Source organism: Dipodomys spectabilis, unplaced genomic scaffold, assembly GCF_019054845.1.
Source record: "Dipodomys spectabilis isolate Male_0828 unplaced genomic scaffold, ASM1905484v1 ptg000157l, whole genome shotgun sequence".
In the NCBI taxonomy this organism is placed as follows: domain Eukaryota; kingdom Metazoa; phylum Chordata; class Mammalia; order Rodentia; family Heteromyidae; genus Dipodomys; species Dipodomys spectabilis.
Window position 1 is genome coordinate 6,252,265 of NW_024870834.1, and position 14,443 is coordinate 6,266,707.

The window sequence follows — 14,443 nt, forward strand, 5'->3', positions numbered from 1 at the left end:
ATCCCAAAGCCCAATCTCTGTAACAAACTTCTTTATGATGAATTACAACATGAAAACAAACCTGGGATTTGGAAAACTCCACCACATTATAACTGACGTTATTTAGGAGTGCCAATGAATAAACACCCAATCCTGCATCTTTAGTTCTCCAAATCTGATCAAGAAGCTGAGCAAGTTCCAAAACTCTGCCTGCAGTGTCCACTGCTATTAATACATTCCCATCACCTCGAAGTGTCTCCAGGACATTTGCTAGAAAACAACAAAGTCAAGTCCCTACAGAACATGGTAATAATACTTTGCTACATAATTAAAGATAACTTTTTATTTTTTTTCTCCTCCTTCCCATCCCATCCTCCCCCTGCCCCATCCCATCCTCCCCCTGCAACTTTTTATTTTTTTTACAATAAAGACTGTCCTATAGGGGCTGGGAAGTGGCTCAGTGGTAGAGCGCTTGCCTTGCATGCTTGAGGTCCTCGGTTCGATTCCTCAGCACCACATAAGCAAAAAGAAAAAAGCTGGAAGTGGCGCTATGGCTCAAGTGGTAGAGCACTAGCCTTGAGCTGAAGAGCTGAGGGACAGCACCCAGGCCCAGAGTTCAGGCCCCACGGCCAGACCCAAAAACAAAACAAAACAAAACAAAAAACAAGACTATCCTATAATGAAGACTATAATTTATAAGTAAGCAATTACTAAACCAGGTACAAAACTAAAAGAATTTCACTTAGCTCACCACAAGCACTTTTGACTCTGTTAACTATATTTTCACAAAAGTAAAACACAATGTGACTATCTCTCCTTTTTTCTCCATTAAAAAATTGTATATCAATAGTTTCCAATGCTTTTCCCAACAAATATACATCAAAGAAATATTTGTATGACAAAGATAATTTAATAACTATGCCAAGTACAAACAGGCCATAATGGATTCACCTGGACATACCAACAAATTTTGTTATGATTAATCTCCAAACTTATAGAAATCTATAAGCACAACCATATACATATAAAATATATTTTGTATGCATGCCTATAGAATAAAATATAGATCATATTCTCTTCCAACAAAATCATCTTTATAAATATTTTTTTCTGTCAGCTTAGAAATATTTGGTAAAAGCAAACTCTAGCAAAAAAACAACTAAATAAACAAAAAGCAAAAACCAGATGGGTGCCAGTGGCTATAGTACAAGCTGCTCAGGAGATTGAGGTCTGAAAATGGCAGAGCCACCCCAGTCAATCAAATCCAAAAGACTTTTATCTCTAATTAATCAGCAAAAAGCTGGAAATGGAGGTGTGGCTCAAATGGTAGAGTGCCCAATGTTAACAAAAAGCCAAAGAACAAGACCCAAGAGTTCAAGCCCCCAAAATAAAACCCAAAAGCTGTGTGCTGGTGGTTCACAACTGTAATCCGAGCTACTCAGGAGGCTGAGACCTGAGGATCGAGGTTCAAAACCAGCCTGTCAGGAAAAATCTACAAGACTGTTATCTCCAATTAACCACCAGAAAACCATAAGTGGAGGTGTAGTTCAAAGTGTTAGAGTGGTAGCCTTGAGTAAAAGAGCTCAGGGACTATGCTGAGGCCCTGAGTTCAAGCCCCATGACTGACAAAAATAAGTAAATAAATAATAAAACCCAAGAACTCAAGAGCTTTTTAAAGTTATCAAATCTGTAAAACCCAGTAAGAAAGTGCAGACTTTTTAAGCAGACAGACTTAGGTAAACACATTTCAGAAGTGAAAAACAATTTTTCCTGCTGAAATCCCATATGGCTTCTAAAAAGAGTATGAAGTACAGCAGCCTGAGTCACAGCAGAAGCAAGCACGGAAGGTCCAGACAAACCTCTTTAAAGCTGAGATGACTGGATTAGAGTGTAAAAAACATGCAGCACAAACTCAGCAAACCACATGAACGTTCATCTCTTTTGTTTGCTTTCCTCTGATAGTGTGCTTTTCTAATATATATATGCAGTCATTATACAGGCATGTCCCATGAGGCACATACTTGGGAGGGCTATGTGCTGAATGGCAGGGGACAGCTGTCTTTACATGTACTCCACAAAAGCATTTCTACCTAAAATGCTGATATACTTATGTAATCGTTTCTTTGGAAATCATAGAGTGAGGCAGTCACTTATGACCAGTTAAGCAGAATAAGTAGTAATCTACACTACCATATACCTGGACAGCTACTTAAGAGGAACTTATATAATACATAATATAATACATACTCAGAAGTTGCTCATCTCTCTGTTTTCTTCTAGGCTGCACATATGTAGCATTAAATGAATCTGTGATAAGTAGAGAGGGTCTGCTTAGCATTTCCAAGGAGCATCCATTTAAGTGGCTATAAAGTTTAAAAGATGAAAAGTATTATGTTACTTCAAATAAGCAATAGCTTCTTAATTAAAAACCAAGCAACTGCCTTTATAAGGTTCTCTTATACTAGCTATAAAAGTATACTCACTGATTTAAAAATTCCAAAAAAGGATAAAGAGGAGAATGTCTTCCAGAAGACAGACCATCACTCCAAGGTAAATGACATTTTTTTTTTTTTTTCCGGTCCTGAGGCTTGAACTGTGGGCCTGGGAGCTGTCCCTGAGCTCTTCAGCTCAAGGCGAGTGCTCTACCACTTGGGTCACAGAGCTACTTCCAGTTTTCTGGTGGTTAATTGGAGATAAGAGTCTCACATGGGCTTTCCTGCCTGGGCTGGCTTTGAACCATGATCCTCAGATCTCAGCCTCCTAAGTAGCTAGGATTACAAGTGTGAGCCACTGGCACCCAGCTATTTAAAAAAATTTTTAAGATAAGTCTTGCTACCTAGCCTAGATTGGCCTTGAACTCACAATTCTACTTTACCTTCCTGAGTGCTATGATTAGCAGTGCCTGCCTTCTCTAGCCACAGTGGTAGAAATTTTCTATTGTGTCTATACTGTATTTATGCATTACTTCCTTTGATTGATGCATTTACTAGAACACACAAGTATTGACAAATGGCTTTCTAGATTTTAACTTTTTTCCAGAAAAATTTTTTTTCCAGAAAAATTCAACCAGAAGGAATGACCAACTTATCAAATACTTCACAGAAGGCTACCATCATTTAAAAATAATTTTAATATATCTTATATTTTAATTCTTGTCTATTTTTCAAGATATGTATATACATATATTATATATGTATATATTTTATATAATATATGCATATATGTAGATATGTATGTGTGTACACACACACACACACACACACACAGAGGTCCTAGGGCTTGAACTCAGGATTTAGGCACTGTTCCTGAGCTTCTTCAAGGGTAGTACTCTACCACTGGTGCAAGAGCACCACTTTCAGCTTTTTCTGAGTAACTTATTGGAGGAAAGAGTCTCATGGACTTTCCTGCCCAGGCTGACTTTGAACCACAATTGTCAGCTCTCAGCCTCCTGAGTAGTTAGGATTATAGGAGTGAACCACCAGCATCTGGTGCAAGTACTATATTTTTGATCAACTGAATAATTCCTAATCTTATATACATGTAAATGTTTGGCTAATTTACTGCAAATATTTTCCCTAGCTTTTTTTTAAATAATTGAGTTTATTATTTCAGATAGTTTCAAGCTATATGAAATCAATATTATCAGATTTTTCTTTTGAAACTTGGTCTGTTATCTTTATGTTGACAATGTTTCTTCCCAATCAAAGATCAGGCTTCCCCTTCTATTTAATTCTAATCCATCTAAACTTTGTTATACTGCAAAAACACAAATTTATTTTTTTCCAAAATAGTTGAAATCATTCACCATGTATCCAACTGGCCATCCTTTTCAGGTTAATATATGATTATAAAAGTCTAAATTAGAGCCGGGTGCCAGTGGCTCATGCCTACAATCCTAGCTACTTCAGGAGGCTGAGATCTGAGGATCGTGGTTCAAAGCCAGCCCAGGCAGGAAAGTCTGTGAGACTCTTATCTCCAATAAACCACTAGAAAACCAGAAGTGGCACTATGGCTCAAGTGGTAGAGTGCCCACCTTGAGCTGAAGAGCGCAGGGACAGCACCCAAGCCCAGAGTTCAAGCCCCATGACTGACAAAAAAAAAAAGTCTAAATTATTCAAACCATTAGTATCAAATATTTTATTTTATTTTATATTTTTTATTTTTTGGTTGGTGCAGGGCTTGAACTCTGGGCTTAGGTGCTGTCTCTGTGCTCTTTAGCTCAAGGCGAGTGCTCTACCGCTTGAGCCACAGTGCCACTTCCTCAAATATTTTAAATGTAAAGATCTTGAGGCTACTGAAATCTAATATAAAACAGCTATGACCTTAATGTACAGATGTAACAAAAATAATTAAAATGAACATCAAAAAATTTGTAGTTATCCTGTGAATACTAAATATACAAATGTGCTATTGTGTCCCTTTTAAAGAGAATCTGACATTAATTATAATTAAGTTAGATGGTAATTACTGATTTTAGAAATAAAACCCACAAACTTCTGTTAAGCAGTAAATCAAGAGCATTTAAATGAAATTTGATGTACAAAAATATCCACTTCTTTTGCAATTGGGAGATACCTAGTTTATACAGTAGTTTATATAAGAAATTTTAAATCCATTTTATGTCCCATACCAAACATTTTTCTTTATAATACAAATAGTGAAGCCATTCACTGTTGAATGTTTTTAAATTACTGTTGACTCCTGGTTTTAAAAAAAAGTCAAGCCTGGCACCAGCTCATGCCTGTAATCCTAGCTGCTCAGGAGACTGAGATCTGAGGATCAAGATTCAAAGCCAGCCAAGGCAGAAAAGTCCGTGAGAGTCTTATCTCCAATAAACCACCAGAAAAACCGGAAGTGGTACTGTGGCTCAAGTGGTAGAGCACTTGCCTTGAGCTGAAGAGCTGAGGGACAGCGCCCAGCCGAGTTCAAGCCTCACAATCGACAAAAAAAAAAAAAGTCAAAAACCAAAAGAATTATTTTCTTGAATTTTCCCTCCAAAGAGTAATAGCAATTGTATTCCTTTAACTTTTGTCTTGATATACCTACATCTCCCTCTTGTGGTTGAAGTCAACTGCATAAACAATTTCTTCTTCTCCATCTTTGACTATTTTCCATATTGTTCCACCTATCATATGACCAGCTGGCAAAGGTGTGATGGACAAACCATGGCCTTTACCTATGCCAATAAGAGATTAACAATATTAGATTTCTCCAACAACCCTAAAGAAAAATTGCATTTTTCAACTTGTCTAATGATACAAAATTCAAAAGTAAAAATGCGTACAAAAAAAGCAAGTCTCTCTGTCAGGGGGTAGGTACTAGCCACAGGGGATTGGGCTAACAACGAGGATGAAAGAAGTTGAATATAGCAGAAATAGTTTGTTTGCAACTATGAAAATAGAACAATGAAATCTATAAAAATTGTTCTGAGAAAAGAAGAAGGGGCACAAGAGTGATAGAGGGGGAAGACTGATTGGAATAACTATAAATATGTGAGAATGTAATAATAAAACATCCCCCCAAACTAATTTGTTTTTAAAAGGAAATTTTACTTTCCTGTCTCCAGCAACTCCATTTCCATTGAAGGAAAATACTCTCATATAATGTATTTTTACAGAGATATTTGTGCTTATAGAGAAATTCACATACTAGACCTTAAAGGTAGTAAACTAATGTTTAGTATTAATTATTTTATTTTGTGGTGTTGAGGACCAAACCCAGGGTTTCCAATATGCTAGGCAAGTGCTCTACCAATGAGCTTCATTCCAGCCCTAAGTTTCAATATTTATATTGTTCAAACAGTTATCAAATGTTTCCATTTTTGCTAACCACTAAATTGACAGAAAACAACTCCGTTTCTTTTTTTTGTAGGTCACAGGGCTTGAACTCAGGGCCTGGGTACTGTTCCTGAAATTTTTGCTCAAAGACAGTGCTCTACCACTTTGAGCCATAATGCCACTTCTGGTTTTCTGGTCCTTATTTGAAGAAAAAGTCTCATGAACCTTCCTGCCCAAGCTGGCTTTGAACTGTGATCCTCAGAACTCAGCTTCCTGAGTCACTGGTGCCTGGTGACTCCATTTTCATTCCATAGCAAAACTAGAGAGATACTATGGAAACCACCGACTTCTACTTCCTGGCTAGCCCCACAGACACCATTATTGAGCCATTTTTAATACCACAGCGACAGCGTGTGTGTGTGTGTGTGTGTGTGTGTGTGTGTGTGTGTGTGTGTGTGTGTGTGTGTGTGTGTGTGTGTGTGTGTGTGTGTGTGTGTGTGTGTGTGTGTGTGTGTGTGTGTGTGTGTGTGTGTGTGTGTGTGTGTGTGTCCATTACTGAGCCATTTTTAATACCACAGCATGGGTGTGTGTGTGTGTGTGTGTGTTGTTCTTCTAGGGCTCAGGGCACTCAGGGGACTGCTCCTGAGCTTTTGTGCACAAGGATGATCCCTCTCGTACTTGAGCCATGGCTCCACTTCTGGCTTTTTAGTATCATGGACTTTCTTACTGGGCCTGGCTTTGAACTGTGATTCTTAGATCTCAGCTTCTTGAGTAGGTAGGATTACCAGCATGTGCCACCAATAATCAGTTTACCACAGTTTAGGAGTTTTTTTGCCTGGCAGTGGGGCTTGAACTCAGGGCCTGGGCTCTGTCCTTAATCTTCTTTTTGTTCAAGGCTAATGCTCTTCCACTTGAGTCACAGTGCCACTTCTGGCTTTTTCTGAGTAGTTTACTGGAGATAAGAATCTGATGGACTGAATCTGATAGACTTTCCGGCCTGAGCTCTGCAAACTGTGGCTCTCAGATCTCAGCATCCTGAGTAGCTAGGATTATAGGCATGAGCCACTAATCCTTGGTACCACAGCTCATTTGGAAGAAAATCTTTAACGGAATATATTTCTCTCTGTAGTGAATAAACAGACTTACTATATGACATCTTCAATAAATGATAAATATTTTAATGTCCACTTCTATAAATTAGTCAGTTTGGTTAGGTGCCAGAGACTTCATTTACTTCAGTTACTACATCAAGACATCTGAGCTACTCTGTCTCCTGAATCAAGGTATACGCTCCAAGAAGGATTCAAATACATCACTTTTTTTCATTCTGCACAGTAAAAACTAAAATAAGGCTTTTCCACAATAAATATGAAACACATCTTGTCATTTAGTATGATTATAAAATTCAAATAGAAATTTAGAGTTCCACATTGAGGCAAAAAATGCTGATTTTATTCTTGTGCTATCATGCTTGTAACTGGATTGGGAATTCTCCATATTTTTCAGAATGTTGAACTCTCTTAGGAAAGTGCTTGCCTAGCATGCAAGAAACTCTGGCTTGGATCCCCGCACTGATATGAGGGTAGGAAACTCTATTAGTCCAACAATCTGCTACTGAAACATTTGATACCTTTCAAATTGACAATCTGAGAGAATTTTAGCTGCTGTATTTTATCAAAGGCTGCATCCACATCATCCAATGTAAAGAGTGTAAAATCTTCTGTATTATGTCGAGACTAAAAGAATAATATAAAGAAAAGGTTAAAAATGATCACTGATAGAGAGCCTGAGTTTTTTTTAAGTGTTTAAATTACCTGATAAAGATCATACATGAACATCTGTCCCATTTTATAAACAGGAATGGTTGCATAGATTGCACAGTTCAGACCCAACTTCCCCACAGCATATGGGAGGGCACCAAGATGGAGAGGATCAGGGTGAGACAGGAGTACTGCATCGATCTGGTGAACATGCCTAGGAAAACAACCAAGATGACTACTCACTCGATTCTGGTTTGTAAAGAAAAGGCAGAACAGTCAAAATAATTCACCCATTCTGGATTGAACATTGATGGGACAGAAGAGCAAAACAATAAACTAAAGTAATGAAACTTCTAAATTGTAAGTATTACTATCCTGGCTCTGCACAGATAGCAATATTACGGGGCTAGGAAGATGGCCCAGTGGTAGAGTGCTTGCCTTGCATGCATGAGGCCCTAGGTTCGGTTCCTCAGCACCACATAAACAGAAAAAGCAATATTATGCATAGGCACATCTAAATCTGGTTTTCTTTTTTGCTTTTTTTTTTTGTTGGTCATGGGGCTTGAACTCTGGGCCTGGGTACTGCCCCTCAGCTCTTCAGTTCAAGGCAAGTGTTCTATCACTTGAGCCACAGCACCACTTCTGGTTTCTGGTGGTTTATTGGAAATAAGTGTCTCATGGACTTTCCTGCCAGGGCTGGCTTTGAACTATGATCCTCAGATCTCAGCCTCCTGAGTAGCTAGGATTACAGGCGTGAGCCACACTGGCACCCAGCTAAATCTAGATATATTTTTTAAAAAAAGTTGACTCCACATACGTTGATCTTGAATGAATAGGTATTTTGTACAGTGTTCATTTTGTTCAAGAACTAAACTTAGAATTTCAGAAATTGTTAAGGAGGAGACACTTAAATGGCCACATATTATGTATTGAGCCTTGGTTTTTTAGCATGGTAACTGACAGCATAAACACATAGTAAAATATCACTTAATGAGGAAAGCATATGTTCTTATTGATAACAGAAATTAATAAAGTGATTTGTTTTGTCTGTTTGGCTTCAAGTTCTAATCCTTTTTTTAAAATTAAGTCTTCTTTCCTTCAATAATTAATATAATAGCAAATATAACTGAAATTTTTTTTTTGGCAAATTAGGATCCTTTTGTGTATACAGTATGACTCTACAAACCACATCAAAATACAGGAATAGTAGACAGAGGAAGTAAGCTCACACAACACAACTGCAGGTTTCCATTGGAACAAAGGTCCCGTCTCATTTGTTTACAAATTCTTCTAAATTAGGGAGCAAAATTCCTATGATCTATTAACCAAATAACAATTATTGAAGATTTCTTAAATTTCAACAAAGTTTGTTCAATCGAAACTTTACAAGTTAAAATGTCAATATTTAGCTTTTTGGCATATGTAGAGCTCATTCACTATATACTAAATTAGTGCAAAGACAGTGATAGTATAAAACATCAAAGTAGTATTAGAAAAGGGTGAAAAGAGAAGCTTATTTAATCTTTTTGAAAAGCTCATGGAATATGAAATGTAACTTACTTCCTTAGGGAATCTATGATATCCATAGAAAAGTGCTCATCCCAGCCACAATCCAGTAAAAACCTAAACTCATCAACCTGTAGAAGATAGCAAAGAGCCGACTCTTCTTGGACCCCTGAGAGGGTAGTTAATTTGATAATAGAGGTCATCTTTTTGGTCCAGTAACAGTAATCTAAAAGATTCTTTCAAAAGAAAAATAAAAGCAATTATAAAAGCATAGCCTAAAATATATAACAGTGAAATATACATTATATCAAGTTTGCAAGTACACAGAAATTCCATAGATGGAAAGAAATATTTTAAAGACACTTATCAAGTTCACAAGTACAAGCATACTCCTTACACTATTGTTTACAGAGTCCTTTAGTACCTCCCCAATGTGACTTAAAAGAAGTGAACTTTGAAATCAGATTGACCCAGACCTGAATCTTCCCCTTAATGATTTGAAGCAAATAACTGACCTTCCCTCCTCTACATATCCCAGCCTATAAAACATTAGTACAAATAGAAATGTAAACAGGATACTGAGGAATTTTAACTACTACCTATCTGTGATAGCATTCACTACACAGCAGTACAATGACTAGTGTACAGGTCTCTTTCTCCTATTAGACCTATGGTTCTCAAATAACCCTTTTAAGACTCTAATTGAAAGTTATGAGCTGGGCACTAGTGGCTCATATCTGTAATCCTAGCTACTTAGGATGCTGAGGTCTGAGGACTGTGGTTTAAAGCCAGCCCAGGCAGAAAATCTGTGAAACTCTAATTTTCAAATAATCAACAAAATGGCAGAAATGGAGCTGTGGCACAAGCAGTAGAATACTGAGTTCAAGCAGTTCAAGCCCAGGACTGGTACACACACAAGTTATAGATTCTCATTTGTCTACCACAATCCTTAAGCGCGCGCACGCGCGCGCACACACACACACACACACACACACACACACACACGCACACATACAGAGAAACATGCATGCACCTTTCAGGAAGTTTAATGTTTAAGAACCCTTGCACTGCCGGGCGCTGGTGGCTCACGCCTGTAATCCTAGCTACTCAGGAGGCTGAGATCTGAGGATCGCGGTTCAAAGCCAGCCCAGGCAGGAGAGACCGTGAGACTCCTATCTCCAATAAACCACCAGAAAACCGGAAGTGGCGCTGTAGCTCAAGTGGTAGAGCGCTCGCCTTGAGCTGAAGAGCTGAGGGACAGCGCCCAGGCCCAGAGTTTAAGCCCCACGACCGACCAAAAAAAAAAAAAAAGAACCCTTGCACTGGAAATGTAAGCAAATGAAAATAGAGGTAGTACTTTATGGTACATTCTAAAACAGAACCTGACACATAGTATGTATATCAGATGACAGTATGTGCGGAGATACCTATTACATTCATGTATTTCAAGAAGATTAACATGAAAACATCTGGGATTTAGAACCTAGAACTGTGTGACAATAAACAAACGTAGTGATAGTTGATTAACAAAGTTCAACTCCACAAGAATATTTCAAATTTAACCATCTTAAGACATAATTGACCTTTCCTGGCTGACTGTACAAAAGTCACCAAATTATCTGATGATCTCTCACCATCTACCCAATGTCATCAACTAAGTAAGATAAAGGGACTACCTACCTTCCATAACAAGTTGATCAGAAGCTAATCCTACTATGTCTACTTGTTCATCTGATTTACAGAAAACAATCAGGTTCCTACGATATCCATAATCATAGATGTATATACATCCCTCAGCTGTACCCCAATCCCCTGCCATTTCTGACACATCTTTTCAGTCTGATCTCTGGATCTATGACTATACTAACCTGTAACTTCAGTCTCTTCTCTGAAAACTCTCTTCATCTGATTGTCTTCACAGAAATCCAGCTACTGCTTAATGATTTTGTCTCCTAGGCAGCTTTTTCAAGGGCTTAAGTTTAAACCTCTTATACTCTCTAGAACTCAAAAGCAAGACATATGTTCCTTGTTCCTCACTGCAGCTTCCAAACTAAGCCTTTTCTTTCCTCTTAAATATTCAAGGCCCAATAAAACTCATGCCACTCAGCTAGCTCCCTATTAGCCTTCCCTGTTTCCCTTAGTCCTGGCATCTATTAGCCTGCTGATTCACTGTGGACTTTTGTTCCTGAACAGGTATTCTTTCAATAACTTCAATATCGATCTCTCAGTACTTTGACTTCCTTGATTCCAATAATCTTTGTTTCACTTTAGCCACCACCATCACAAGTAAGACTCTAGGCCTTAACACTAAAAATGCCTACACCACTTTCAAAATTTTATTTGCAGGGGCTGGGAATGTGGCTTAGTGGTAGAGTGCTTGCATAGCATTCATGAAGCCCTGGGTTCGATTCCTCAGTGCCACATAAACAGAAAAAGTTGGAAATGGCACTGTGGCTTAAGTGGCAGAGTGCTAGCCTTGAGCAAAAGAAGTGCAGGGACAGTGCCCAGGCCCTGAGTTCAAGCCTCAGGACTGGCAAAAAAAAAAAAATCTCAGGTCCTTTGATCTATGATCCCTTGTGATTACTTTGCAAGCACTCTCAAATATCTTGCTTCTCGAATCCTTTGTTTAGCCTTGCAAAAACCCCAACCTCGGTTAACTGCAATCATTCACTTGTCCACACTAGCAGCTGTATGCTGCTGAGGGGGGAAATTTGCTGAAGAGTTCAAGGGCAAGATCTTGAACAGGCTATTTCTCTGTCAATCTGACTTGTCTCTGCAGGTTGGCTGTCTGCTTTACATCTCTTCCTGCTCAAGCAGTCCCCTCTTCTCTGCTACTCTCACAGCATATAAATGTAATCAGACAGCAAATAAAAGTAATCATACAGTAATGTCTCATTTCCAGATACTGCATATGTTAACGTTACCAGCATGTACCTTGTTACATCTCCCATCATATGAAATGATCAGCCCTGTCCAACCAAGGCCAGTTCCTGTGTACTGTTGAACCCATCTTACTTACCTTCTAAGGCTTGGTTTCCTCAGACATCTTTCTTTTCTCCTACATATATTCTCTAGAATTTTCCAACTTATAAAAACTCTCTTAATCCCACAGCCCCTATACTTATTGTATCATTTCTGTTTCTCTTTCAAGGCTAAACGTTTCAATTTTTTGTGGGTTTTTTTGTTTATTTGTTTTTGCCAGTCCTGGGGCTTGAACTCAGGGCTTGGGCACTGTACCTGAGCTTCTTTTCCTCAAGGCTAACACTCTACCCTTGAGCCATAGTCTCATTTCCGGCTTTTTCTGTTTAGCTGGTACTGAGGAATTGAACCCAGGGCTTCATGCATCCTAGGTAAGCACTCTACCACTAAGCCACATTCCCAGCCCCTTTTCAGAGTATCTGTCCACAAACATGTCTCCTATTCACACCACTGAGTAACCAGAGCAGCGAGAGAGTTACCAATAACTTATAAAAATACTTCCAAGCCCGGTGCTGGTGGCTCACACCTGTAATCCTAGCTACTTAGGAGGCTGAAATCTGAGGATCATGGTTCAAAGCCAGCCCAGGCAGGAAAGTCATGAGACTCTTACCTCCAATAAACCACTAGAAAACCAGAAGTGGCGCTGTGGGTCAAGCAGTAGAACGCTTGTCTTGAGCTGAAGAGCTGAGGGACAGCACCCCAGCCCAGAGTTCAAGCCCCACGACCAACAAAAGAAAACACTTCCGGTGAGGTGGTCTCATACCAACCTGAATTTCTAAAATTCTTTTCTATCTCCACTGTCACCAAGGTCTCTAGCTTGTGAATTCTTCCAATCCAATTTATTCTACAATGTTCTTGGACCACTTTAAAGTCCTTTTCCCACTCTATAACATGATTCTATGTTCCTCCAAATACTTAGTGTTCTGTATAACTGCTCTTTACTTGCTTTGTCCCCTTCTCTTCTGGCCTCTATCTAGAAAGTGACCTTCATGAAGGCAGAGACTGTATCCCTAAATTATAGTCAGTGCCTCTCCACAGTGCTTGCCATACAGTGGTAGTCAATTCCTTGAATGAATGAATGAATGAATGAATGAATAAATGAGGACCACGATAATTCTCCCTGCCAAAGTTTCTTGCTCCAGTTTGACTCAGAGCCTAAGGAAATTTCTGCTCAAATCTATGTTAAGTCCCATTTTCTTAATTTAGATTAGCTTAAAGATACAACTGAGTCAATGTGGAAACTCTTCTGCACAAAGATGCAGATTTTAACAAGTAAAAATTTATTCACATTGTAAGTCCTCATAATAATAAAATTGGCTTCATGCTCACTTGGCTTGATCATATAGCTGGTACACTATCACCTGAGTCACAACTCTGGCCCAGTGTTTTGCTGGTTATTCTGGAGATGAAATATCTGGGATTTTTCTGCCCAAGATAGCTTTAAACCTCAGTCCTCTATATCTTATTCTCCTGAGTAGCTAGGATTACAGGCATGAGTCACCAGTGCCGAACTAAAAGCTGTATCTTTATGAGGCATTCAGACATTTATTACTTACCAGTATCTGTTGTACAGATGAGGAAACACCATGAATTCAGAGGAAGTGGTCTTTGTAAATCTAAAAAACAAGTAAATAAGTCGCATAAATGGGGTATTAGTAACTTGCTTGTTTTATAACTATGTTTTAAATTGTATGTTTTTCCCTAAGACACCATGAGCAAGAGCAAATATTATATGGTCCTGTTTTCTTTTGGTAGTCTTGCTATGTGGCCTAGGCTGGTTTCTGAACTCTAATTCCCTCCCTCAGTCTCCTAAGTCACAGGATCATAGGCATGCACCATGTATAGTCCATTAAAAAAAAAAAAAGCACAATAACTTTAGGAAGCCTAGGTTTGCATAAGAGATAGTATAATAAAAGACAAATATAAGTAATAATGAGCCGTGATTATAATTTAATTAGGAGCTTAAATATGCATTTAGAAAATAAGGTTTAACTGGGCATTGTACAGCCCATCTTAGCCCAGAAGAAACAAGAAGACCACAGGGTTCAAGCCTAGTCTACAAAAAGAAACCCTGTCTCCAAACACACACACACACACACACACACACACACACACACACACACACACGGAAGATAATTATTAGTTAAAAGCTTACTGAGAATCATGGAAGAATAGGTCAAATCTAGATTATTCTTTAAAGACTTATGAGGCCTGGGTAGAAACACAGAAGATATTCAAAACACAGGAATGGTATAAGCTAGAGCACAAAACACAGAATCTGAGAGTACCAGTAATAACCTAGTCCAATACATTGACATGGAAACAAAAATGGAAGCAGAAAAGCTTAATAAACATAAAAGGGCTGAATGATGAAAGGAAATCTTGGAACTAGTTTTACATGCTACAAAGAAACATTTTAAGATTCCTTAACTAGCATGATAG

The 14,443-nt window shown here is 38.5% G+C and overlaps 1 protein-coding gene across 2 annotated transcripts in view; it reads right to left on the reverse strand.

The window, feature by feature from the left end:
- Cpsf2 (cleavage and polyadenylation specific factor 2) overlaps nucleotides 1-14,443 on the reverse strand; it is a 31,793-nt gene that overhangs the window by 14,282 nt on the left and 3,068 nt on the right. The window contains exons 2-8 of one of the 2 annotated variants that reach the window (XM_042692624.1): nucleotides 13,554-13,617; nucleotides 9,077-9,258; nucleotides 7,571-7,730; nucleotides 7,387-7,492; nucleotides 5,026-5,155; nucleotides 2,227-2,342; nucleotides 62-249 (exon numbers count right to left, since the gene is read on the reverse strand). In XM_042692624.1, the coding sequence (XP_042548558.1) occupies nucleotides 62-249; nucleotides 2,227-2,342; nucleotides 5,026-5,155; nucleotides 7,387-7,492; nucleotides 7,571-7,730; nucleotides 9,077-9,225 (849 nt within the window). In that variant the 5' untranslated portion in view covers nucleotides 9,226-9,258; nucleotides 13,554-13,617. The remainder of the gene's footprint in view (nucleotides 1-61; nucleotides 250-2,226; nucleotides 2,343-5,025; nucleotides 5,156-7,386; nucleotides 7,493-7,570; nucleotides 7,731-9,076; nucleotides 9,259-13,553; nucleotides 13,618-14,443) is intronic. The other variant, XM_042692623.1, reaches the window with a different exon arrangement.